This window comes from Ochotona curzoniae, unplaced genomic scaffold, assembly GCF_017591425.1.
Source record: "Ochotona curzoniae isolate NIBS_2020 unplaced genomic scaffold, NIBS_Ocur_1.0 contig_2855, whole genome shotgun sequence".
Classification (NCBI taxonomy): Eukaryota; Metazoa; Chordata; class Mammalia; order Lagomorpha; family Ochotonidae; genus Ochotona; species Ochotona curzoniae.
The window spans coordinates 552,243-578,264 of NW_024465615.1; the positions used below are offsets into that span (position 1 = coordinate 552,243).

The 26,022-nt window shown below is 49.1% G+C and overlaps 1 protein-coding gene across 2 annotated transcripts; it reads left to right on the forward strand.

The window, feature by feature from the left end:
- The first annotated feature begins 599 nt into the window (after positions 1–599).
- KIF2C (kinesin family member 2C) lies at positions 600–20,791 on the forward strand. Of its 2 annotated transcripts, XM_040977729.1 has the most exons (21): positions 601–736; positions 2,920–3,014; positions 5,032–5,133; positions 5,270–5,318; positions 8,550–8,678; positions 9,623–9,751; positions 10,558–10,658; positions 12,110–12,205; positions 12,836–12,890; positions 12,970–13,132; positions 14,231–14,321; positions 15,184–15,247; positions 15,330–15,421; positions 17,240–17,382; positions 18,116–18,320; positions 18,419–18,529; positions 19,103–19,170; positions 19,475–19,580; positions 19,671–19,778; positions 20,431–20,554; positions 20,681–20,791. In XM_040977729.1, exons 1-21 carry the CDS (start codon positions 673–675, stop codon positions 20,761–20,763), a joined length of 2,178 nt encoding a protein of 725 aa, XP_040833663.1. In that variant the 5' UTR covers positions 601–672; the 3' UTR covers positions 20,764–20,791. The 2 variants fall into 2 exon arrangements, with proteins under 2 accessions (XP_040833664.1, XP_040833663.1); XM_040977730.1 differs by lacking the exon at positions 9,623–9,751 and having other exon boundaries at positions 600–736.
- The last annotated feature ends 5,231 nt before the right edge of the window (positions 20,792–26,022 follow it).

A 26,022-nucleotide genomic window follows, 5' to 3' on the forward strand; every position in this document is an offset into this window, starting at 1 on the left:
AAACGCAGAATCAGTACAAAAAGTGGACTGGTTGTTTCAAAACTTCTTCCTGGTGAAAGTTAAGTTTCCAATGCTGGAAATCCAGAACAATGGATTCAGTGACTCCACTGTGGTTTGGCCACTTGCGCCTAGTGCAGGAATCCCATCCAAACGAACGACCTGCCATAACTTTAAAGACTCATTCATTGCAAAGGCAGAGCGACAGAGGTACACCTACTGCTTCACTCCCTCAATGGTCCCCCCCCCCCCAGGTCAGGGCCGCTGACACCAGGCGCTCCAAGCGGTTCTCCCACTGCAGGGCCCGGAGCACTCAGTGTGGAAACACCAAGGACAACACAGCCGGCAGTAAAATCGGGAAATCGCATTTCAAACAAGAACCCCGCCTTTTAGGCAGCATTTCCAGCAGCCACAACGTCGGAGCGAGTGGCCACACAGACGGTCGGTCCCGAGCGCCTGCTAAACGGGCTGAGAACTACAAATCCCAAAAGGCCGCGCAGGAGCAGCGCTGATTGGCGGAAGCGAGGTGGGCGAAGCATGATGACGAACAGGGACGCCGGCGCGCGGGATTTAAAAACTGCGGCGGTTTAGGCGGCGGTCGGCTTTGGAGGAGTTAGCTGGGTTTTGGTTCTTTGCCTTTTCTTGTTTTTCCTACCGCAGGGCCTCCGCATACTAATGGAGTCATCGCTCTCCGCGCGCCTGTTTCCCGGCCTTACCATCAAGATCCCGCGCAGTAATGGTGAGGAGCTAGGTCCCCCAGGGGCTTGAACTGACTGCCGCGCCCTCAAACGGCAGGGCCCCGAGTGCCGGGTGGGAATTCCGCCCCACATGTGCAGGGTGGGTCTCCTCTGGCTTCCCCTCGCTGGGGAGAGGCCTCTGCCGCGGTGGTGCGCCCCTCCCTCGGGAGTGAGCGCGGCGTCTCCCTGGGACAAAGCACCTGTCGGGGAAATGGGCGCTGCTGCTTTGGCCTCCCTCCCCACACTCCTCGCCGCCCCGCCAGCGGCTCTGCTGTTTCGGGGATCTCGGTTTTGTGGCCGCTCCAACAAGAACTGCTGAGGTGCAGCATGTCAGGTTCTGGTATTCAACGAGACAGACACGACCCTAGCTCGTAAGGAGCGGGTAGTCCCCTTGCTGTCTTGTGGCCCAGCAGCTGCTGCGGCTCTGGTGAGTTCCATGTTCGTGATTTTAGGAGCATGTTAGACGTGAGTTAAGGAAGCCCCTATGTCCAGATCCTTGGTGACTGTTCAGGACAGTTTGTGTGACTGTAATGACTACTGGAATCAAAAATCCTCCGTAGTGTGGTAGACTTTTAAAACAAATACTGTTTTATGTAGAGACAGAGCTGCCATCTGCCGGTACGCTTCCCAAGTGTCAAAGTTGAGCCTGGCATTGAAATCCATGTCTGATGGAAGGGACATAATCAACTGAGCGAGCACCGCCGGTTAGCCGGGAATGAAAGCCTGGTTCCCTGATGTGCTCTGTGGACATCTCAACTGCTGGGCTGTTGCCGGCTCACAGGAGGTTCTTATGAGTGGGAATGGATCCTTACCCCCTAGGAACTCACTTGAACATCTGTTCCCTGCCTATCTCGCTGTGAGATGTTCTAAGGGTGAATATTTGTTTTAGTGCTTAAAAAAGAAGGGAATTCTGGAGTTGATGGCAGTGGCTTAACAGATTAATCTTCTACCTGCTAATGCTGGTATATCACACGGGTACCTGTTCGTGTCCCGGATGCTCTACTTCCCGTCGGGCTCCACACTTGTGGCCTGGGAAAGTAGCGGAAGATGAACCCAGTCCTTGGGACCCTGCAGCTGTGTGGGAGACCTGGAAGTTCTCGACTTCGGATCAGCTCAGCTCTGGCTCCCGAGGCCATTTGGGAAGTAACCAGCAGACAGAAGATCTTCCTCTGTCTCTGCAAATCTGCCTTTGCAATAAGAATTAATATTTTTTCAAAAATGCTCTTTTACCCGCTGGCTCACTTCCCAAATGGCTGCAGTAGCTACAGCTGAGCCATTCTGAAGCTGGGTGGCAGAGCTTTATATGGGTTTTTCATGCAGCTATAAGGTCCCAAGGCTTTGGGTCATCGTCCAGTGCTTTCCCACACCACAAGCAGGGAGCTGCATGGGAAGTGTAGCAGCCAGGACAAGAACTGCTACCCATTCAGGATCCCTGCTCTTGCAAGGGGAGGGTTAGCCAATTGAGCCATTGTGCCAGGCCCAAGCTATTTTTTTTTTTTCAATTGGAGAGTCATATACAGAGAGGAAGAGAGACAGAGAGGAAGATATTCTGTCCATTGATTCACTCCCCAAGCGGCCGTAACGGCTGCAGCTAGGAGCCAGGAACTTCTTGCAGGTCTCCCAAGCAGGTACAGGGTCCCTCGACTGCTTTCCCAGGCCACAAGCAGAGAGCTGGATGGGAAGCGGGGCTGCCAGGATTAGAGCTGGTGCTCATATGGGATCCTGTTGCACATAAGGCGAGGGCTTTAGCCACTAGGCTACCGCGCCAGGCCCAGGCCCAGGCCCAGGCCCAATCTTTAATTAGAAAGAGACAGTAGAAAAGAGACAGTGAGGAAGATCTTTTGTCCATTGATTCCTCCAATGGTTGCAACAGCCAAAGCTAAGCTGAAGCCAGGAGCCTGGAACCCCTTCCAGGTCTCCCACATGGGTGCAAGATCCCAAACCTTTGGGCCGTCCTTGACTGCTTTCCCAGGCCACAAGCAGGGAGCTGGATGGGAAGTGGGGCTGCTGGGATTAGAACCAGCACTCATATGGGATCCCAGTGCATGCAAAGCAAGAACTTGAGCCGCTAGACTACCACACTGGGCCTTCAGCTGCCTCTTTATCCAGATTAACTCACATTGGGTGTCTGTAGGATCCATCTCTTGGAAGCTGGTGGGGTAACTCTGATCTCCTTGTATTTCAGGTTTAATCCACAGTGCTATCATAAGGACTGTGAGCTTAGAGAAATCCTGTGTTTCAGTTGAATGGACAGAAGCAGGTAGCACAAAGGGCAAAGAGGTAGGTGTGATGACCGTGTTTGCCCCCTTTCATACCATCCTATGTGAAGCTGCTGTGTGGGACCTGTGAGAGCCTAATTTCTGATGCTGTGTTGTCCTCCCTAAATCTTAAAAATAGCCTTCCTTGTTTGCACTGGGATTTTGTTTAGTCAAGCCCGCTGCAGACTGAGGCGGCTAAGGGTTTTGGGTGAGTTCCTAGAGAACTGGCTTGTGCAGAGTCCGAACACTTAATTCATCCAAGCTCAATTCCAAGTGCAGACTTACCTGGACTCCACTCCCATCACTCTTTCAAAGTATCCTGTGTCCTGGCAAACGGGTCAGCTCACCATCTCCCATTGCTTGCTTGCTTTCTTTTTTAATTTACTTTACTTTTATTGGAAAAGCAGATATATAGAGAGGAGGAGAGACAGAGAGGAAGATCTTCCTTCCGATGATTCACTGTCCTAGTGACCACAACAGCTCATGCTGCTCCAATCCAAAGCCACGAGTCAGAAGCTTCTTCTGGGTTTCTCACGTGGGTGCAGGGTCCCAAGGCTTTGGGCTGTCCTCGACTGCTTTCCCAGGCCACAAGCAGGGAGCTGGATGGGAAGTGGGGCTGCCGGTATTAGAACCTGCTCCCATATGGGATCCCAGTGTGTGCAAGGTGAGGACCTTAGCCACTGGGCTACCACACCGGGCCCTCTTGCTGCTTTCACACTTGCATCTCATGTTCCAGCTTTCTGGAATGTTCTACCTCAATCCTCAACATGAGAATCAGTGAACATCAGAGCTCGGGTTAGAACTCTGGAGCTTGAGGTCAGAGAGATGTGCGTACACTAAGGGTTCCAAAAAGTGTGGTTACTGAAGTGCTTGTCAGCTTTTCATTTCAGTGATTATAGCAATCTCATCTTGTGCTATTCTTCAATTCCTATTCCTTTATGTGTATGACTTACCTTCCTGGTTAGAATTTAAGATTACTGAAGGCAAGGTGATATTATTGTTTTTGCTTTTTTAAGATTCATGTATTTGAAAAGCAGAGTTGGAGATCTTCATTTGCAGGTTAATTCCCTATGTGGCTACATTGGCTAAGACTGGCATAGGACAAAGCCAGGAGCTTAAAACTGCATCACAGGGATGGCAGGGGCCCAAGAACTTTCCCCTGCTTTCCTAGGCTGTTAGTAGGGAGCCAGATCAGAAGTGGAACAGCTAGCAGTTGCAGTGGCACTCATGTGGGATGTTGGTGTCATATGCTGTGACCCAGGTGATAAATATCTTAAATCCACCTTTGAATATCTTCCCCTTGCACAGTGGATAAGTATAAGTTGCATGTAAAGGTGGTCAGGCACTCATTCTGGCATGCATGCTGTCCCTCTGTCACGTTTGAGATGTAAACAACCGGATTCAGACTAAAAGTGCAGGTGAACCTGCTCTGAAACATTGGTGACATCTAGGTTGTTCCCATTGGCTCAGGCTCTGATGATGTAAACCTGGAATTATGACTTCACTGCAGGCAGAAACAGCTGCTAAGGCATGAGCAGAAAGCTGTAACATGAAGTAGTTTCTCGGCCCAGGAGAAAATGTAGGTAGACTTAGGGTTAGCTAGCAGCTGTTGGGAACTTGTCCCTGCCTGTAAGATCTTAGGGGCCTCAGCACTTTGACTGTCAGCAGTTAGAACTTGTTTCCTCCATCGTGTCAGCCAAGGGGTGCTCAGGGGACTGCACCCAGCAGGACTCCACTGCCCAGCTGAACAGCAAGGGAGCCAAGAGGCCTAGCTCTACCGCGGACTACCAGCGTGCCTGCCTGTCTTCCTCTGCACTTCATTTCCAATACTGACATCTCCCGTAGGCTTGGAAACAGGAGCCTATATCCATCTAGACGGTAAACCCTAATAAGCATAACCATTTCATTTGTAGTGATCAGTACCTAATGGAGCTTCAAGTTAGGAATGTCTGGCTCTAGGGATGATCCTTGGTTGTAGAAATGTGTTTGGATTGAATGAGCTGTTTTGTTTCACTCCAAATTTTACTTTGTCATTGCAGATCGATTTTGATGATGTGGCTTCTGTAAACCCAGAACTCTTACAGCTGCTTCCCTCACAACCAAAGGGCAAGCTGCCCCTGCAGGAAAATGTAGCAGTCCAGGTATGCCCCGCCCCCAGGGGTCATCTCACCTGCTGGCTCTTTGCTGGCTTGTTTTCTGTCTGCGGCTTGAGCAGAGCACATGGGCTCAGGAAAGGTCTATGGGGATTTTAAGAGACCTGTATATTTTGTTTTTCAGAAACAAAACCGCAGATCAGTTAACTCCAAAATTCCTGCTCCAAGAGAAGGTAAATTAATCTCTACTAGCCATCGTCAAGGAGTTTGTGGCAGGAATGAAGCTGTGGGGGCTCAGAACTGTGGAACTATAAAGTAGATTGTTCCACTTTGCCAGGTGGTGTCTGCGTGGGCTGAATTCTGCTCTTTGTCAGGGAGGAAAAATCCAATGTGCAGTTATTGGGCCAATCCAGTAGACCCAAGGCCTGGTGCCTCGGGAGTGGGAATCAGCCACTGGCAAGTTTACCTGGCTACGACTTAATTTCCTCAAGGGAACAGTGAGACTAGGGGTGGGGGACTGGTTGAGGGAGGCACGGGGAGAAGCATTAGGTGTGAATTGTTTAGAAACGCCGTGGATGGTGCCGTGGAGGTGGGACAAGGGAGAATAACAATAATGCTGCCTAGTTTTGACAGAAGTTGGGTTGACCCTACAGAAGCTGCAGCCTAAATCTCCTGTGGCTGTGATAGACGGTGAGCACGGGAGATGGCTAATGGGATGAACTGCCTAAGAATTAGAACCTCCAGTTCCTTGGAGTCCACCTAGCTACAGATCGCCTCGTTCAGGGCCGTCATTGATCCAGCTTCTTCAGATACTCAGAATATGTGGTTGGACTTCAGGGGCCCAAGAAGGCAGATGATCCATGACCAGCTGGATGGGTGGTGGTGTCCTGGCCCTGGGTTGGTGGCTGTTCCTTCAGGGCCTGTTGAAGAGATGAAAAGAACAGCAGTCCCTTTGTATTTGCATAGCCTCAAGAAATATTGCCACAGCTCTTTATATTTTATTTTTATTTGAAAATTGTATATTTATTTATTAGAAAGGTAGAGCAATGGACAGACTAGGACAGACAGAGATCTTTCTTCTGGTACCTACCCTAAGTAGTTTCAATAGTCAGGCTAAAGCCAGGAACTCCATCCTGATCTCCCACATATGGAGCTTTCATATTTCACATGTTGGGCTTCAATACTTGGGCTTTCATCTGCTGCCTATCCAGGCACATTAGCTGGAAGCTGAATCAAAAGGCAGAGCTGTGGGGACTCAAACAGGTACTCTGATGTGAGATGCTGGTGGTAAAAGCAGTGGATCAACTTACTGCACTACAGTATCAGCTCTAAGTTTTGTGTGTGTGTGTGTGTGTTTTCTTTTTTCTTTTCTTTCTTTTTTTTTTTTTTAATTTGAAAGAGCAATAGAGGACCCAGCACAGTAGCCTGGTGCTGAATTCTCACCTTGAATGCACCAGCATCCCATGTGGGCACTGATTCGTATCCCATGTGGGATGCTACACAATCTGTGGCAGCTTAACTACAGCACTTATGGTCCACTTCCAGTCTGGCTCCCTACTTGTTACCTGGAAAAGTAGTAAAGGATGACCCAAAGCCTTCAGACCCTGCATAGGAGACTTGAAAGAAGCTCCTGGCTTCTGGCTTCAGACCAACTTAGCTGTAGTTGTGGCCACTAGGGGGTGAACCAGTGGACAGAAGACCTTTCTGTCTCTCCTTCCATCTGTATATCTGCCTTTCTAATAAAAATAATAAATCTTAAGAAAAAAACAGTAAAGTGATAGGAGACAGAGATTTTTCATCTGCTGGTTCATCTCCTAAATTCCCCTAAGGACCTGGCTAGGCCAAAAAATAGGAACCTGAAATTTCATCCTGAGCCATTCCTGCTGCCTCCCAGAATGCAAATTTGCAGGAAGCTGGATCTGAAGGAGAGCAGTGACTCCAACCCAAGCATTCTGAAATGCTTAACTACAGCACTGATGGTCCACTCAACCAAAACTCCTTTTTTTTTAAAAAAAGATTTATTTTGTTTTTATTGGAAAAGAGATCTACAGAAAGATCTATCTGCTGATTCATTCCCTAAGTGGCTGCAACAGCTGACACTGAGCCTGATCTGAAGCCAGGTGTGTCTTCTGAGTCTCCAATATGGGTGCAGGGTCCCAAGGCTTTGGGCCATCCTTGAATGCTTTCCCAGGCCACAGCAGGGAGCTGGATGGGACGTTTAGCAGCCAGGATACAAACCAGTTTCCATATGGGATCCTGCTGTTTACAAAGTTAGGGCTTTAGCCACTAGGATATCCTGCCTCACCCACAACTCCTTTTAGTGGAAAAAATTATATATATATGTTAGTCAAATTGTGTGAGAAACTGAAACATTTATGTTAATTGTTTCATATATACACAGCATGGATACACAGATGCTCCTTTGAGTTAGAATGGGGTTACATCCTTTTGCTAGAAAAATGGGGTTACTTGCTCCAGATACAGGAAAAAAACAATGTGGAAATAATAGTCTTACCCACTTTCCTGTAACCCTTGAACCTTTTTGCCCTAATTAACTATGTAAAGATTGTCAAAAATAAAGAAAAAAAAATTTTAAATGGGGCTACATCATGATAAAGCCTTGGTAAATTGAAAATAGCTTCTATCTAATCTATGAAACATCAAATGTAGAAATGCAACACAAGATGGGATTTCCATGGCTTACTCTGCTGATCACATAGCGGGCAGTTCAGCTCACTGCTGCTGGCCAGCATTGAAGAGGGTACACCAGCCTGAGAAAGATCCAAATTTAAATTTAAATTTAAAAAAAAATTTTTTTGGGGGGGAATCAGATTTACAGATAGAGACAGAAAGGGTCTTCTGTCTGCTGGTTCACTCTCCAAATGCCCTCAATGGCTGGAGCTGAGCCAACCTGAAGCCAGGAGCCAGAGCCTCCTCCATGTCTCCCACACAGGTGCAGAGTTCCAAGGCTTTGGGCCATCTTGGGGCTAAGCTGATCTGCAGCCAGGTATCAGGAGCTTCTTCTGGGTCTCATGTGTGTGCAGGGTCCCCAGGCTTTGGTCTGTCTTTAACTGCTTTCCCAGACCACAAACAGAACTGGAGGGGAAGAGTTTAGCCTCTAGACTACCACATTGGGCCCGATAATGCATTTTCAATTGCATAAGATTTGTGTCTTCAGAAGTGATCTGAATGTGGCTTCAGATTGGCTGTGGGACCCTCCATGTACTCATGAAAGATGCTTTTATTTTTTTTTCTCGGGGGCTCCTAAATTTGCAAAATGGAGTCTAATAAGTTTTGGCATTACAGGTACTTGGCCTTTCTAGTATTTACTTTCCTGGTGACCAGGACCTGTGTCCCCAATTTGACTGTATGCAGAAACTTAAAAGTGGCCCCAACACACCTCTTTGGACCTGGTTGTCCTCCTGATCCAGGAACATTCATTGATTATTGGCGTCCTTCTCCAGGTCTTCGAAGCCGTTCCATTCGCATGCCATTGACGATGGTCTCAGAGGTCCGCATCACAGCTCAGGAGAATGACATGGAAGTGGAGCTGCCTGTGTCTGCAAGCTCCCGCAAGAAGTTTTCAGGTCCCAGTGAGTGATGGATGGGCTCTCCCCATCTGAGGCCTTGGGGCTAGCCCTTCACTGCCCTTCCCCTGGGCTAGAATTACCCTAGGTTTCCTGCAGCTCCCTGTGCACCAACGCTGCTTCCTTATCTGGAATTGTCTCATTGTACTCCTCAAATACCTGAGAGAATATGTATGTGTATATATGTTCACACATACATACACATTGTTGATTATATAGTTCAGTGTGTTTTCACAAACTAAACTATACCCATGTAACTAACTCAGATCAGAGCATGCACAGTTTCTCTGATAGCATAAGTTAGCTTTTGGTTTCTGTGTACTTTGTATAAGAGGAATTTTAAGAATACCAACTGACTGTTGGTCAGTCTTTGATAGATATATAGAATAATTGCAGATTTTATAAGATAGTCATTGTAGTTTACGTGTATTAAATTCAGCTGCACTGGATGAAGGTAAATGGAAGGGGAGTTAATGAGCTTGTGGATTGCACTTTTCTGTACAAAATCCAAGTAGTTATTTGTTGCCCAAGTTCTTGGCTTCTCAGCTGTTGCTGCTGTTGTCCAGCTGGTCTCTTTAGGCTTTGGAGAAATTGAAAAGGTCTGGCCTTTCAGGGGTAGAAAGGCCTGCCTGGTCCAAGAGTCCCTGCTTGGGTCAAATCTTAAGGAGTTCAGGTCCCCAAAGGCTTTTCCTCATCAAGGCCAAAGTCATTTTGAGCCCTGACATACCCTTTGTGGCACTGTGGCCCCAGTAGCTAGCCCTTGCAGAGAAGACAGTTGGGTTCCTGTCATGGGTAGGGGAAAAGGAAAAAGCTCCTGCTCTGCCTGTGCTGGGAGTCAGAGGCCTTGCTGCAGGAGCCCTCTGCCTGGCCTGGTCCGGCCCACCAGGGCTCAGGTGAGGGCAGCTGCAACACATCCGCTTGCTTCTCCACTGACTCTCATTCCCCTACAGCTGGCCTCCCCAGGCCCGCCTGCCCTGCAGCGACTGACATGCCATTGACGATGGTCAACGAAGAGGTAGAAGAGCAAGTCCAAGTCCATTCCAACCAAGGCAGCTCTTCTGCAAACACTGTGAACACAGGTAGACTCACTGAGCTGTCTGCAGTTCTGTACCTGTACAGGACAGGTAGTTAACATCTTGTGCCAGTCCTGGCCTACCTTGGCATCTGAGTTCAAACCATGTATGGCACATGCAAGTATGTTTTCCTGAGGCTTTGAACTCAGTCTGTCAAGGGGTAAAAGATTGGGCAGAAGCTCTTAAATGGAGTTCAGGTGTTGCGGCTGAAGTCTTGGCTGACATCTGAACAACTGAAAATGCGTATCAAGATCAAGTAGGAACTGTCCACTACTCTCTCTGTCTCTTTTAGCCTTTTAAATTTTGATTTATTTGAGAGGCAGAGGAAGAGAGAGAGCTGTCTGCTGAGTCACTCCTCAAATACCCACTACGACAAAGGAGGGTGGGTGTTGAAGCCAGAAACAGGCAACTCAGAACAGGTGTCCCACATGGTGCTTTAAACAGGAAGCTCAAATCAGGAGCCAGAGCCAGGTATCAAACTCAGGTACTTGGTGTGAGACATGGTGTCCTGACATCTTTCCCAGCAATCAGATGGCTTCTTTCCCCTCTTCTTGATCGTTGAGACAATAGCCACAGAAGCATAGGGAATGTGGTGGGTTAAGACTGAAGTGTTTCTGTCACTACTCTGATGTCACAGTAGCCACGATTTTACTGTGTGGATTCATTCACTCCAAGAGTCATGTCAGTTGCTTCTTCTCCTTGCATATAGCTAAGAACAGGGATCTGGAATAAGCCCAGAACTCGGTGAGAGCCAGGAAAGAGCAGGCTGGCCTAAACACGTAAGAGTGAGCTTCCTTTCTTTTCCTCCCTAGTTCGGCGGAAATCATGTCTTGTGAAGCAAATGGAAAGAATGAAGAACAAACGAGAAGAAAAGAGGGTCCAGAATTCTGAAATGAGAATAAAGCGAGCTCAGGTACCTTCCTTATGGAGCTAAGGCCAAAGTTTTAGAACAAATATGCTTTCTGAAAACGCTACCAGCAACAGAAATTTGATTGGGTCCCAGCTCTTTTGTTTTAATTTTTGAATTTATTTCATTTTCTTTGAAAGGCAAGAAATATATTTTAAATCTGCCAGTTCAAATGCTCAAAACACCCAGATCTTGGTCAGGCTGAAGTTGTCTCCCATGGAGTGGCACATGCCTTCCTTCCTCCCAGGGTGTACCTTAGCAGAAGGCTGGGTCAGATTCAAACCAGGCACTCCAGTATGGCATGTGGGCAACCCAAGTGGCAACTCAAACCACTATGCCAGCTAAGAACACAATGTCAGAGTACTGATTTAAGCTCTGACTGCTTTGCTTCTGATCCGGGGAGGCAACAGATGATGGCTCAAATGCTTGGTCCTCTGCCCACCTACAAGGGAAACCCAGGTGGAGTTCCTGGTCCCTGGCCTCAGCCTAACCCAGCCCTGGATGTTGGGGACATTTGAGACACAAACCAGAGGCTGGAAGATCCTCTTCCTCTCTGCTTCTCTGCCTTTCAAATCATTTTAAAATAAGTAAACTGCTGTGCCAAATATTTAACCTGGGCCCCAGCATTTCTTTTTTTGAAAGACAGAGTTACAGGGAGGGAGGAGGATTTTAAGATTTGTTTATTTGAAAGACAGAATTATAGGGAGGGAGAAGGAGAGACAAAGAGATCCTCCATGCACTGATTCACTTCCCAGATGGCCTCAATAGTCAGGGCTGAGGCAAGCCCAAATTAGGAGCCAGGAGCTTTGTGCAGATCTCCCATATTGGGTGCAAGACCCAGGGAGCTGGGCCATTTTCCATGGCTTTTCCCTGGCCATTAGCAGAGAGCTGGATTGTACATTGGAGCTGGACATAAACCAGCTCCAATATAGAGTACCACTGAGCCGGCCTCTGGCATTTATAAGGCTCCTCGTCTGATACTCAAAAAGTTTTGCAGGTGTCTCCTGAGGATTCAGGAACAAATACATAATGAACCAGTAGGCAAGATCATCACCTGGTAGCATGGCCAGAGGGATGCTGGACTACTTGTCTGCTTTCCTCCACTTTCCCTGAAGCAGTGTGGATGGGCAGTGGCATGGGGAAGAAGGCAGTGGAGTGCCTTTAGTTGGGTTAATTGCTCTGAGTATGTTTTGCCTGTTTCTGTGCTGTCTCAGATGTCAAAGAGTAGCTCTAAGTCCCACTTTGTAGGGTGGCTTGGTGCATGCCTGGACCACCAGCCAACTCTGTTCCCCAGGGCTTTTTACCTGGCTTCTGAGCCTGGAGCCAGGTAGGGGCTTTGGGAACTAACTATGAATTTGTTGTAAGAGCTTTCACTGTGGCTCTCACTGCTGCTTAGCGCTGAGATCTGAGAGCACTGCACAGCTTAAGTCTGCCCTGTTTATTATTGTCTCAAATAGGAGTATGATACCAGCTTTCCAAACTGGGAATTTGCTCGGATGATTAAAGAATTTCGAGCTACTTTGGAATGTCATCCACTTACTGTGACTGATCCCGTAAGTAAATCTAAAGGACTTCCCTCTCCTCCCTGAAACGGTGTCCACCTGAAGGACAGAGAACTGACCTTTACTGGAACAGCAGCCCAGGGGTCCTCCTCGCTTGCTGTGTGTGTGTGGGTTGGCTGGAGCTCAGGAGGCCCAGAAGGGAGTTTGAATTGTACCCTCTGCCCACTATGTAAGGTTGGCTAGATTTTTACTAGTACCAGGAAAGTGCTGAAACCTCTTATAGCTAACCATGAGAAAAAAGAAATTTCGTGACACCTTGCATTTTGGAATGGCCAATGTGGACCTCTAACTGGACCAGATAAGAGATTGGAGGAGGAAATTACCTGGACAAACTTGTTCTTTAAAAAAAAAAAAGAGATTTATTTTTGAGCTCCGGCACAGTAGCCAAGTGCTTAAGTCCTTGCCTTGCACGTTCCGGATCCCATATGGGCACCAGTTCTACTCCCAGTGGCCCCACTTCCCATCCAGCTCCCTGCTTGTGGCCCATCACCTGTGAGCTTCTTGCTGGTAGTTTTTCATAGAATACATAGCAGGTTGTCACGAGCCATGATCGCCTCCAGGCTTGCTTTTGGTCCTGTTCTGCTGTCCCCTGGCTCACTGTCTTCTCTCATCTTCCTGTAGATTGAAGAACACAGGATATGTGTCTGTGTGAGGAAACGCCCGCTGAATAAACAAGGTAAGCTTCGGGTCAGAAGGACACAGCAGAGTGAGTCCCTCTGTGACTGGCAAGCACCCCTGAAATTCTCTTTCTGCAGAACTGGCCAAGAAGGAGACTGATGTGATCACCGTTCCCAGCAAGTGTCTTGTCTTAGTACATGAACCTAAATTGAAAGTGGACTTAACAAAGTACCTGGAGAACCAATCCTTCTGCTTTGATTTTGCATTTGATGAAACAGTTTCAAATGAAGTTGTCTATAGGTGTGTCCCTTTTTTTCTCCTTGTGCCCCCCTTTCTCAAACCCTTTCACAGGACACTGCAGTGACACTTCTCAGACAGGCTGGATTTGAAGCCCCTTGTTAATGTTTCGTGCCCTGACTCCTAGCCCCAGGAAGGCCCATTTTGTACCTGCCACATGTTTTCTTCAGCTGCAGTGAATGGACTGAGTGAGACAGTGTCCAGTGCCCCTGAGGCTGAGCACATTCCAGGCCTTCGCATGGGGTCCTCCTCGGCTGCCCCTGTTCCCATTAAATTTCATGGGCTTGGGAACCTCAGATCTGCTCTGTCCAATAAGACACACACTGAACGTAGCTATTTAAATCTAATGGCTGGTTAGCTAAGTTTGGTAGAGTGTGGTGCTGATAAATAAATCTAAATACAACTTTAAATGCCAGTGTCTTAGTTACACTGGCCACATTGCAGTTGATTGGTAGACACATACATGCGGCACTGGCTACTGTTGGACAGCACAGTGGCTACTGCCCATCATCACAGAAAGTTCTAGTGCACAGCACTGTTCAAAGCAGAGTTTGACTCACTAGGTCTAGGCCACATTTGGCTCATGGCTGTGCGGGCAGAAGCCAGGAGCCTGGAACCCAAGCACTTAAATGATCTTCCTCTGCCTGCCTATGTACATCAGCAGGAAGCTGGATTGGAAGTGGCGGAGGTGGCACTCCAGTATGGGATGCCTGCTTCACAAGTGCTCGTTCAGTCTTCTGCACTAGACATCAGCCCCAGGATCCATGACCAACCAACCATGGATCAGAAACATTCAGGAAAAAATATTACTCCTATATCTTACATGCATAGGTGTCCCCTGCCTTCCCCCTTTGTGATTCCTTCCTAAGCAATACAGTGTCACAACTCAAATAGGTAATATTTACATTGTACTATACAGAGATGGTATAGGGGAGGGTATGCATAGGTTATATGCAAATACTGTGCCATTGTATACAGGAGATTTGAGTATCTGGATTTGGGCATCTGGGGTTGGAGGTGGGGATCTGAAATCAATCCCCTGCCGATACTGAGGGAGAGCTCAACAAACCCTCCTTCCCTCCTTTACACACATTCTCCTAGATTCACAGCAAGGCCACTGGTCCAGACAATTTTTGAAGGAGGAAAAGCAACTTGTTTTGCCTATGGCCAGACAGGAAGTGGTAAGACACACGTGAGTATTTAGGGCTGGTAGAGGGAGAGCCTTGCTGTGCGGCAACTTTGGGCCTCCAAGAGGAAGACAGTGCAGATGCTCCAGATAGTCTTACTGTGGCAGATGCAGGGTGGGACCTTCGTGGGTGCAGCCTTGGCTTTTAGTGTGGCTCATTGTGGCTGTGCCAGTGGAACCAACACAGCTCTGGCCTAACCCAAAGGCTTTTAAGTAAATAAATAGATCATTTATCATTATTATTTTTTAAGATTTATTTATTTTTGTTGGAAAGGCAGATATACAGAGAAGAGGAGAGACAGAGAGAAAGATCTTCCATCTACTGATTCACTCCCCAAGTGACTGCAACGGCTAGAGCTTGAGCCAATCCGAAGCCAGGAGCTAGGAGCTTCCTCCGGGTCTCCCACACAGGTGCAAGGTCCCAAAGCTTTGGGCTGACCTTGACTGCTTTCGCAGGCCACAAGCAGGGAGCTGGATGGGAAGCAGGGCCGCCAGGATTAGAACTGGCACCCATATGGGATCCCACCGTGTGCAATGCAAGGACTTTAACCACTACGCCAGGCGTAGTGGTTAACATTTTGAAAGGTGGAGAGAAATTTCCATTTGCTGGCTTACTGAGCTACACCAGGCAGCCAGCAGCTAGGAACTTAATGTGGCTCTCCTAAGTGGGTCTCAGGTACCCAAGCACTTGGGCCATAATCTGTTGCCACCAAGGGTGTGTATTGGCAAGAAACTAGAATCAGAAGTGGAGCCAGGATTTGAAGCCAGTTACACTCTGGTGTGGGATGTGACTCTCCTAATTGGCACCTTACAATTGCTGCACCAAATCCCTGCTCCCCCAAGGGTCTTCTCCTGCTTTGTTTTACAGACCATGGGCGGAGACTTCTCTGGTAAAGCCCAGGAAACAGCCAACGGGATCTACGCCATGGCCTGTAGGTATTATGTTCTGTCTCCCTGGGACTTGGTACAGAAAGGCATGTGGCTCACTACTTACCCAGGTTTACTTTCTCTCAGCCCGAGATGTCTTTCTTCTGAAGAACCAGCCTCGCTACCGAAGCCTGGGCCTAGAAGTCTATGTGACATTCTTCGAGATCTACAATGGGAAGGTAGCTGGCAGGGTGCCCCTACTTATGCTATTGGGGTTTCTTTTTTTTTTTTTTTAATTTATTTTATTGAAAAGTCAGATCTTCATAGAGAAGGAAAGACAGAGAAAAATGTCTTCCATCCGCTGATTCATTCCCCAAGTGGCCACAACGGATGAAGCTGAGCCAGTGCAAAGCGAGGAGCTTCTTCCAGGTCTCCCACATGGGTGCAGGGTTTTAAGGTTGTTTTTTTTTTTTTTTTTTAAAGATTTATTTTTATTATTTTTTTATTGGAAAGGCGGATATACACAGAGAAGAGACAGAGAGGAAGATCTTCCGTCCGATGATTCACTCCCCAAGTGAGCGCAACGGGTCGATACTATGCCGATCCGAAGCCAGGAGCCTCTTCCGGGTCTCCCACGCGGGTGCAGGTTCCCAAAGCTTTGGGCCGTCCTCGACTGCCTTCCCGGGCCACAGGCAGGGAGCTGGAAGGGAAGCGGGGCTGCCGGGATTAGAACCAGCGCCCATATGGGATCCCGGGCGTGCAAGGCGAGGACCTTTAACCACTTGCGCCACCGTGCCGGGCCCTTTTTTTTTTTTTTTAATTTATTTTTAATAACATTGTATTATGTGAAACAGTTTTATAGGCACTGGGATTCCCCACAACCCTCCCTCCATGGTGGATTCCTCCACCTTGCTGCATAACCACAGTTCAAGTTCAGTTGAGATTCCTTCATTGCAAGCATATACCTAGCATAGAGTCCAGCATCTTATTGTCCAGATAAGTTCAGCAGCTTCTTGGGGTGACCTTCTCTGGTCTGAGGGCAGAGCTAACAAAGTAAAGTCCCGGTCAGTTAAAAGCCCCAACAAAACATCAGCAAGAATATACAATGTTATGGAATTAATTGACATAGTATTGAGTAGACAATATGTTAGAAATAATGCAAGTTCAATTTTTCAAAACACATGGGTTGAGACAGTATCAATGACAGGTTCAAAAACAAACAAACAAACAAACAAAAGAAAAATTGTACAGGTTGGTTTTAAGGTTTTGAGCCATCCTCAACTGCTTTCCCAGGCCACAAGCAGAGAGCTGGATGGGAAGTAGGGCAGCCAGGACCCAAATCGGGGCCAAATCCTGGGGCATGCAAGAAAAGAAAGGCTTTCAGCCACTATGTTACCCTGTCAGGCCAGGTTTCTCATTTTTCTAAGAAATCTTGAAATTGTCTAGAAGTTGGTGGAAGCCAAGCCAACTCTGGATGGAGTCCTCTATGCTGGCGTGAGTAGAGGATTTCACTGAAGGCTTCATCAGGAGCGGGGCTCCCCCTCAGATGGGAGTCTGCCTGTGTGCCGTCATCCTTGGCCCACTCCACCCTCACCTGCTTCCCCTGAGCACGCTCCTTCAGGCTCTGAATTGCCCCCTCCTCTTGCATACATCTCTCTACCTCTCCATAGTCTGTTTTTGTACGGTTGCCTTCTGCAGAGCAAGACCTGAGTATTACAAGCAGCTAATACATATCATTCAGGATACCGTATGCTGTGCACTATCTGCAGCACATTACTGCGTCAACTTCACAGATGGGAAACATCTGTAACATGGGCTAGAGTGGTTAAATAACTCGCAAGGCTGGCATAACTGATCACGTAGCAGAGTTGCATCAAATTAGGGCAACTTGTTTCAGATCCCAGGTATAGTGCTGTCTGCTAGCCTGGTGTCTCACCAGCTCATGCTCTCTTTGTCCTTCATGCTTCCCAGTCTTTGTCTAGCTGCAGTGGGCTCTGTGGGAGGCAGGAGTTGGGTAGGATGACTGATAGCCTCAGCCTCCTTCCTGTCTGGCACAGGTGTTCGACCTGCTCAACAAGAAGGCCAAACTGCGCGTGCTGGAGGATGGCAAGCAACAGGTGCAGGTGGTAGGGCTGCAGGAGCACCTGGTTAACTCTGCCAATGATGTCATCCAGATGATTGACATGGGCAGCACCTGCAGGTCAGAACTGTGGCAAGCGGGCAGGGCCATGTAGTGCCTGTATCAATAAGAGTCTCTGTTTCTACAGCGTGCTGCTTCCACCCTTATTGGTAAGGGCTGTGAAAGCCAGGGCACATCAGAACCAACAGTGATAAGTTAACCAAGATGGGCTTTATTTGCAGGCTGGTATCCCAGAGGCATATTTCCTGATTTTGCTGGGTTCTTCCTTGTTCTTCTGACCCTTTGTGGTACAACTTAGGAGCTCTGGGTCTGTTGCTGCCTAGAAGTAATGGAGCCATAACTCCTGAGTACAGAAGTAGGGAGACTTCCTTCAGGGCCCTGGACATGGCCTGCTGTGGCACTGGGCAGCTGTGGAGGCACTGGAAGGGTGCTGTCCTGTGCAGGGCCATCAGTTTCTACCCAGTGTTTCTGTTCAGGCCCCTTCCTTGTATGTTCACCTAGCATGGCAGCTCAACCTTCCCCCAGTCCATCCGAGCCCCCAGATCTACCCGAGGCTTCACACCGAGTGCATTCCTGCTATCAGGAACATGCATTAGGCCAGTTCAGTCTGGGCTGAGATGTGCTACCCAAGTAGCCCAGCATGGAAGTCTGGGGCAGGCACGTAGGACTTCCCAGAGTCCTGCCTGTACCGGAGAACTCGCTGTCATGGGCTGAGGTGGTTTAGACTTTGGGATGCCAAGGGTCTGGTGACACCCAGAAGCTCATAGCCTTTTTGTTCCCTCTCTTGCCACAGGACCTCTGGGCAGACATTTGCCAATACCAACTCCTCCCGATCCCATGCCTGCTTCCAGATTCTTCTTCGAGCCAAAGGGAGACTGCATGGCAAGTTCTCTTTGGTGGATCTGGCAGGGAATGAGCGAGGTGTTGACACTTCCAGTGCTGACCGGCAGACCCGCATGGAGAGTGCAGAAATCAACAAGAGTCTCCTGGCCCTGAAGGTAGTGGGATGAGCGCAGAGAGCTGCTTGGGAGTCTCGGAAGGGAGGGAATGGCCAGCGCAGGAGAAACAGGACCTCACTTGCTGCTGCTGTCCACAGGAGTGCATCAGGGCACTGGGACAGAACAAGGCTCATACCCCATTCCGTGAGAGCAAGCTGACGCAGGTGCTAAGGGACTCCTTCATTGGGGAGAACTCAAGGACTTGCATGGTGAGCGGGGTCACTTTGGGAGGTGATGGGTTAGGACACACCAAGTTCTGTCTTGGCAGGAGGCTCAGTACCTGGCTCCCTGGGGGTTCCAGGCGCTAATCTAACTGCGCTTGAACACCCACTTCATTGCCTACTCATGTGGGAAGGGAAGGATCTACCCCTTTTCCACATGCAGGTGCAGCTCTTGGTAGGGGCCACAAGGGGTGGTGGTGATGAGCCCTCCCTCACCTAGAAGACCTTGGAGCAAGTGGGAAAGCCAAGTCCTGTATTTTGTATAGCTTCCCTTTGGTTCACAGGTGTTCAGCCTAGAAACTGAACCAAAAGAGGAGGTTGCAGCCGTAAAGGACTATTCTTCCTGTTTTATCCCCACACCCTTTTACATGTGGTCTGCCCCTCCTCTCCTTCAGAGAATAGCCTTTCCCCTGCTAGCTCGGTTTCCACAGCCCAGGTGCTAATTGAGTTCTGTCATTTGTGTGGGTCTGGACAGCTACTGGCAGCTCCTCTGGGAGCTGGCCGTCCAGTGCCCTCATCTTGCAGTCTTCAACCTCTAACCATCCTTTCCCTCTTTGGCAGATTGCCACGATCTCACCAGGCATAAATTCCTGTGAATATACTTTAAACACCTTACGATATGCAGACAGGTACTAGTACCTACAGCCAAGTAGGATGGGGGCTGGCATTGGGGAAGGAAATGGCAGTGATGAAGAGGGGAGGACTTAGGGTTTCAGCCATGATGTTAGCTAGGTTTATCTAATCCCTCTGGGTCTTGGTGTGTGGGGTCTGCAGTGCCTGGTTCTTAATCTGGCTAGCTTCACCTTAATGCCGCCTCTCCTTGGTGGAAGGCAAAACTGCTTCTCCATCCCCCTGGAGCCAGGAGTGTCACAGCCTGAGTGGGCTGCCCTCCTGTGGTGGGTGTCTGTGAGGTCCCAGCCCTTGTTTCCTCAGGGTCAAGGAACTGAGCCCCCACAGTGGGCCCAGTGGAGAACAGCCAATTCAGATGGAAACAGAAGAGTTGGAAGCCAGCTCAAATGGGAACCGGATTGCAAGCAATGTAAGGGGCAGAGTGGACCGGGCAAGACAGAAATGGGGCCTGCAGAGGTGGGTGCTGGGCCTCACTGTGCCTTTCTGTTGACTCCCTTAGTTCTCCGAGGAGGAACTGTCTTCGCAGATGTCCAGCTTTAACGAAGCCCTGACTCAGATCAGGGAGCTGGAAGAGAGGGCTGTAGAAGAACTCAAGGAGATTATACAGGTGGGAAGTTGCCCTGTTAAGAGAGGGGCTGGAAACACACCCTGGCACAGCCGCTGGAGTGTTGAGAAACACAGACACCTCAGCAGGATTCTCGGGCTAAGGGCTGGTGCTATAGTTCATGCCAGGGAGATGGGAAATGTCACTGAATGAAGTTTAGCACAGTGGGAATATGGTCATACTGAATCTTTGGATTCATCCTTGTGACCAGCAGTGTGGGGATTGGTTTGGGGGCTGGCAAATGCAAAGGTGGAAGCAGCAAGGAAATAGCTGGAAAGAATTACAGAAAAATGTTGGTGCCTAGATCATGCGTCCACGGCAATGAGTAGAGGTTAAAGAATGGTTTAGGAATTAGAACTGGCAGATCTTGATGACAAGTAGGGTGAAAGAATAAAGCTGTCACAAAGACTTTTGGCTTGGTGCTGATGATCAATGATGTCGACAAAGGGGACAGAAACAAGTTTGGAGTGGACAGAGAATGAATTCGTGCTGAGAACTTCCCAGGGGAGCAGGACAGGAGGCATAGTATGGGCTATGGACAGGGAATGTCTTATCACACAAGTGCCTGCGCTGCAGGTGGGACAGCCCCAGGAATGGTGTACACAAGTGGGTGAGTTGAGACTGAGTTGATAAGGTCTTTCCTGTGTTGTTGCAGCAAGGTCCGGGCTGGCTTGAGCTCTCTGAGATGACTGAGCAGCCGGACTATGACTTGGAGACCTTTGTCAACAAAGCAGAATCCGCCTTGGCCCAGCAAGCCAAGCACTGCTCAGCTCTGCAAGGTGGGTGTGGCTGGCTGGGCATGGTGGAGTGGCTGCCTCTGCTGGCTCCCTGGCACCTGCTGTGATGGCAGCTCTGCCCTGAGACCCTTTCTAAAGCCTCATGAACCACACTGCTCCTTCTTCCAGATGTCATCAGTTCTTTGCGTCTGGCCATGCAGATGGAAGAACAGGCCAGCAGACAGATGAACAGCAAGAAACGGCCCCAGTGACAACTGCAAATAAAGCATCTGTTTTGTTTTGCACCCTCCCCAGCAAACTGTGCGCACTGTGGGTTGATCAGGGTCTGAGCTGGCCCAGGCTTTGGCAAATGTCAGTTGTGAGGGAATGCGTCTCAGGACAACTAGGGAGGGGTCAGAATGACCTGGGACACTGCTTGCCTTTTCCTCAGTTGTTCCCCTCAAGGGAGCAAGGAGGAAGGAGGTCATGGTTACTTTTGTGTGTTGTTTGCCCCCAGGGAAGGCTCCCTGGGGACAGAAGCTTGGGCCCAGTTTCTGCTGGTGTTAGCCAGCTTTATACTCTAGGTCCAAGCACTTGTGTCTTCTATTTAAAAAAGGAGAAAAAAATTTATAGTACTTCCTCGTTCCTTGCTAATTTTTAAGGCCCAGGAGGAATGTTCCTGTTTTGTTTCATGTGTTCATACATTTTATCTAGCAATAAAGAAAGAAAAAAAATATCAGCCTTCTGAGTAGTTTTGGGGGAGGACCTGAGCTGTGTCTGAGCCTTCTGAGACCAAGGACAAGACCGCAATTTTAGCCTGTGGGCAATGCCAACTGACTCTTCTAGGCAGCCAGGCCACACCTGCGGCTTCAGTGACACTGAAGACTCAGCTCCATGATGTGTTTGCTGTTTCATTACACACTTGAGGGCCTCTGGCCCTTTCCTACTGACAGGAACAACAGAAAGAGATGGGCTGGGACCATGCTGTGGCATAGCAAGTTAAGCCTATACCTGCAATGCTGGCATTACTTGTAAGCACTGGTTGAAGTCTCCACTGCTCCACTTTACATCCTGCTCCCTTTATGACTTGGGAAAGCAGCAGAGGGTGGCCCAAAGCCTTGGATTCCTATACCTACGTGGGAGAACCAGAAGAAGCACTTAAGACTGGCCCAGCTCTTACTTTTGGCCATTTGGAGAGTGAGCCAACAGATGGAAGATTCTCTTCTCTCTCTGTAACACTGTCTTTCAAATAAAAATAAGATAAATCTTGAAAAAAAAAAGTGTGCTGGGTTATCTGAGCCAAGCGTAGGGCAGGGGCAGTTTGGAAAGCGGAAGCTGTCACATTCCAAGTACAGAGCATGAATTACTGCATGAGAACAAGCTGCTGCTAGTTTCAAGGCCAGGAGCCATGGAATTAAGACCTGGGTGGGAACTGAACTGCTGAACTCGGAACCCGAACCAAGAAGAGAAGTGCAGGTTCCATGGTCTGATCATGGGGTCCATGTGTCTAAGCTGAGCCTTCTTAGAGGATCAGTCAGAGCAGTGACAACATATCCAGGTGCACATGGAGGATGTGGCAGTACATTGGAGTCTGCAGAGGACGCCTGGGACCACAACAGAGGATGGAGGACAGAACAAATTGCTCAACTACCCCAGCCAAGTGTTGGCAGTGAAAATCTAGGCAGGGGCCCAGCATGATGGCCTAGTGGCCGAAGTCCTCGCCTTGAACGTGCCGGAATCCCTTATGGGCGCCAGTTCTAATCCCAGCAGTTTCACTTCCCATCCAGCACCCTGCTTGTGGCCTGGGAAAGCAGTCAAGGATGGTCCAAAGGACAGTGCACCCACGCAGGAGATCTGGAGGAAAGTTCCTGGCTCCTGGCTTCAGATCAGTGCAGCACCTGCCATTGTAGTCATTTGGGGAGTGAATCATTGAATGGAAGATCTTTCTCTGTCTCTCCTCCTCTCTGTATATCTGCCTTTGCAATAAAAATAAATAAATCTTAAAAAAAAAGACAAGAAAGAAAACCTAAGCAGAGACTAAGGTAGACTATGTCAGCCAGTGGATTCTGGAGCGAGTTCATTGTGCTTGAAATGACAAGACTGACAGCTGGTGGGTCTCAGGACGGGGCGTCTCATGCCTGGATCCCAGACGACAGCAACCATGTGCACGTGGTGAGCTGTCCTCTGGCCTGCCTGGGCTCCATTTGGTGCCAGGTTCAGCCTGCTGGCCGCCTGGCCACAGAGCTCTGGGGTCTTGGTTCTTTGAGTCACTGCTTAATTAGCTCCAGGTTGAACCCATTGTGCTTCTAGGACCTGAAACATTCATAAAGATTCCCACTGGCAGTAACTCTTCCTTTGTAACACTTGTAATCACTGAACAATGCTGACCACCAAATACCAGTCCATACAGAAGCTATGGCTTGGGGCTTGTCCTGCAAAAGTAGCTCCAACAGCTGGCTAATGTGTCAACTGGTAATGGAACAGGGTAGATCAGGTAGGACTGAGCAAACGTTAGCCCACAAGCAAAACTAGAGACCAGGACGGAGCACAGGTCATGCCGAGCTAGGCTCTTGTACCTACTGGTCCACATGAGCCAGGGACCCCAAGCCACAGGGTCTAAGGCAGAGGTAGGCACAGGTGAGGGGCTGTGCCAAACTGAGTCAGAGCAACCACTGGCATGTGAGTGATCTATGGCTGGGAACAGGCCCGGTTGGGGAGCTAAGGAGACAGCCCTAGCTGGGTTGAGGTTCCTGCCAAGGGGCATGTGATCTGGAAGGGGGGCTGCATTCTGATCTGGAAATGGTTGTAGTCTCCCTTGGCACAAGTGTGGACTGGGATTGGATGCACCGAACCGGGCCAGACCCCAACACCCCCTGGTGTCCTGGAGGACCAGGGCATATGTGGGATGGACTAGGCAAGGTCTCAAACCCCCACTGAGCCATGTGTGAGCCATATGTGGGTATGGACAAACCATGGCTGGGCTGAAACATCCAACAGCAAGGACCAGCTTGGGTTGAAGGCCAATCAGGAAAAGCCAGTGTTCCTGCTACGACAGGAGGTGGACTGAGTAGGGCTGGCTTATGGACCCACTGGTAAGTGTGAAACCTGGCATTGGGAGAGGTTCTGATGGAGGAGCCTGAGCAACTCCTCTGGCAAGACACAGACCCAGCAGGTAAGCACAAGAAACATGATAGGAAACAGCCCAGAACAGACCATGGAAAGTTACCCACTGGCATACAATTGGCAGAGGTTGGGGGAAGACCAGGCTGAATCTGTCCACGTCATCCACTGGCAAATCCAAGCACCAGTGTGGGTCGAGCCAGGTTCAGTTGCAACAATGACTAGTGCACAATACGGAATGCCAAGGTGAGGTTGCCTGTACCAGAAGGGGCCGCAGTGCCCAACCAGCGTGAGAACAAGGAAGGGAGGGGGCAGAGCCGGCAGGGGAATAAGGGAGGGTTCTTTTGCTGGACAGCTACTCCCGCAGGAGAGCATAGGCTGGGATGGGGGCAGACCAGACTAGGCAGAGCTACCACACCTGTGCGCCTGATGTGGCCTGGATCAGGGAAAAGCCAGGCTGGGCTAATTATTCCTACTGGTGCAAACAAAATTAGAATGGGCGAGGTTGGGCTTCGCCACAGCATCAGCTGGAATCTGGGAGTGGGCGAGGCCTGGGAGGGAAATAGTGGGCTCATCCATCTTGGGTTTCCACTTCCACGGAAGTGGACATAAAACTAAGACAGCAGCTGGGGTGGAATGGGGGTGTGGGACATACTGCTGCACATACTGGCAATCCAGGGTAGGGGGCAGGCCTGGTGGGGGTTATTGTGGGTTACTCCAACTAGGCTGCAGCTCCCACTGGTTTATGTGAGGGCCAAGTATGTGCTGAGCAGAACCAGGCTGGACTGCAACACCCATTAGTTCCAGTGGAAGTCGGGAGTAAAAACAACCAACCCAGCAATTACAACCACCAGCTGATCAGGGTGATGGACTGTGCCGGGCCCTGTACTTGCTAGTACAAACAAGAAGTTTCTTTGGAGATCTTCCTAATCTAAATGCTGGACTCAGAACCCCAACCAAGAAAAGAGAGAAGACAGAACAGGTCAACCAACCATCTCAGCTATGATGGACTATGTCAATGAGTGGATTTTTCAAAGACCTCATAGTGCTTGGAGTGGCAAGATTGACAGCAATTCATAACTGTTGCAATATCAAAACCACTTGAGCAAGAACCTCAGAGCATGTCCTACATCCGGGACCTGGGGAGGGTGGGAAACTGGGTGGGCCTTCTCCCTTAATACCCCCTTTAAACATGGAGGAAACAATACGGAAAACATACTAGTCTTATCCACTTTCCTGTAGCCCTTGATCCTTTTTATCCTAATTAACTATGTAAAGATTGCCAAAAAAAAAAAAAAAAAAAAAAGACAAGACTGGCAGCAATTCAGAACTATCAAAACCACTTCAGGGCCTGGCGCGGTGGCCTAGCAGCTAAAGTCCTCGCCTTGAACGCACTGGGATCCCATGTGGACGCCAGTTCTAATCCCGGCTGCTCCACTTCCCATCCAGCTCCCTGCTTGTGGCCTGGGAAAGCAGTCAAGGACAGCCCAATGCTTTGGGATCCTATACCCATGTGGTAAACCTGGAGGAAGTTCCTGGCTCCGGATTGGCACAGTACCGGCCGTTGTGCTCACTTGGGGAGTGAATCATCGGACGGAAGATCTTCCTCTCTCTCCTTTTCTCTGTGTATCTGACTTTGTAATAAAAATAAATAAATCTTAAAAAAAAAAAAAAAAAACACTTCAGCAATGCCTTCGGAGCATGCCCCACATCAGGAACCCTGGGATGGTTGGGTGCTGGGTGGGGCTTTTCCCTTATCTCCCCACTTCCCCCAAAATACGGAAATGGAAAAAAAGAAAAAAAAAGAAGAGCGAGAGAGAGAATGTGGAGAAAAAAGACCTGGGTGGGAGACTACTGCAGACACTCCAGGTACCACTGGGGTCAGCACACCAGACCCTGCCCTCCAACACACAGGGACAGTCTATCTCCTGGTGAGAGAATTAACAGATTTCAAGTAGTAGTGAGTTTAAATTTTTGGATTGAGACATGTACCTTAATCAAAAGGTCGAGAAATGATACCATCTCTGACCCTGAGAAAGCTTCCAAAAACCCAAACTCCCCTCATCCATAAATGAAGCTATCAGTTCACAGAACTAAAGAATGCCACCGTCCTGGCCGTGGTTCATCGGAAATGCTATGTACAGCCCCTAATTAGTTTCCTGGCTTGAATTATTTCTTTTTAAAAACTTATTTTTATTGGGGCCCTGCATGGTACCCTAGCATCCCCCCAAGATCCCCAATGGGTGCTGGTTATATTCCCAGCCGCCCTGCTCATGGCCTGGGAAAGCAGTCAGGACAGCCCAAAGCCTTGAGATCCTGCACCCGCATGGGAAACACAGAAGCAGCTCCAAGCTTCAAATTGGCTCAGCTCTGTCCGTTTTGGTCACTTGGGGAGTGAATCATTGGATGGA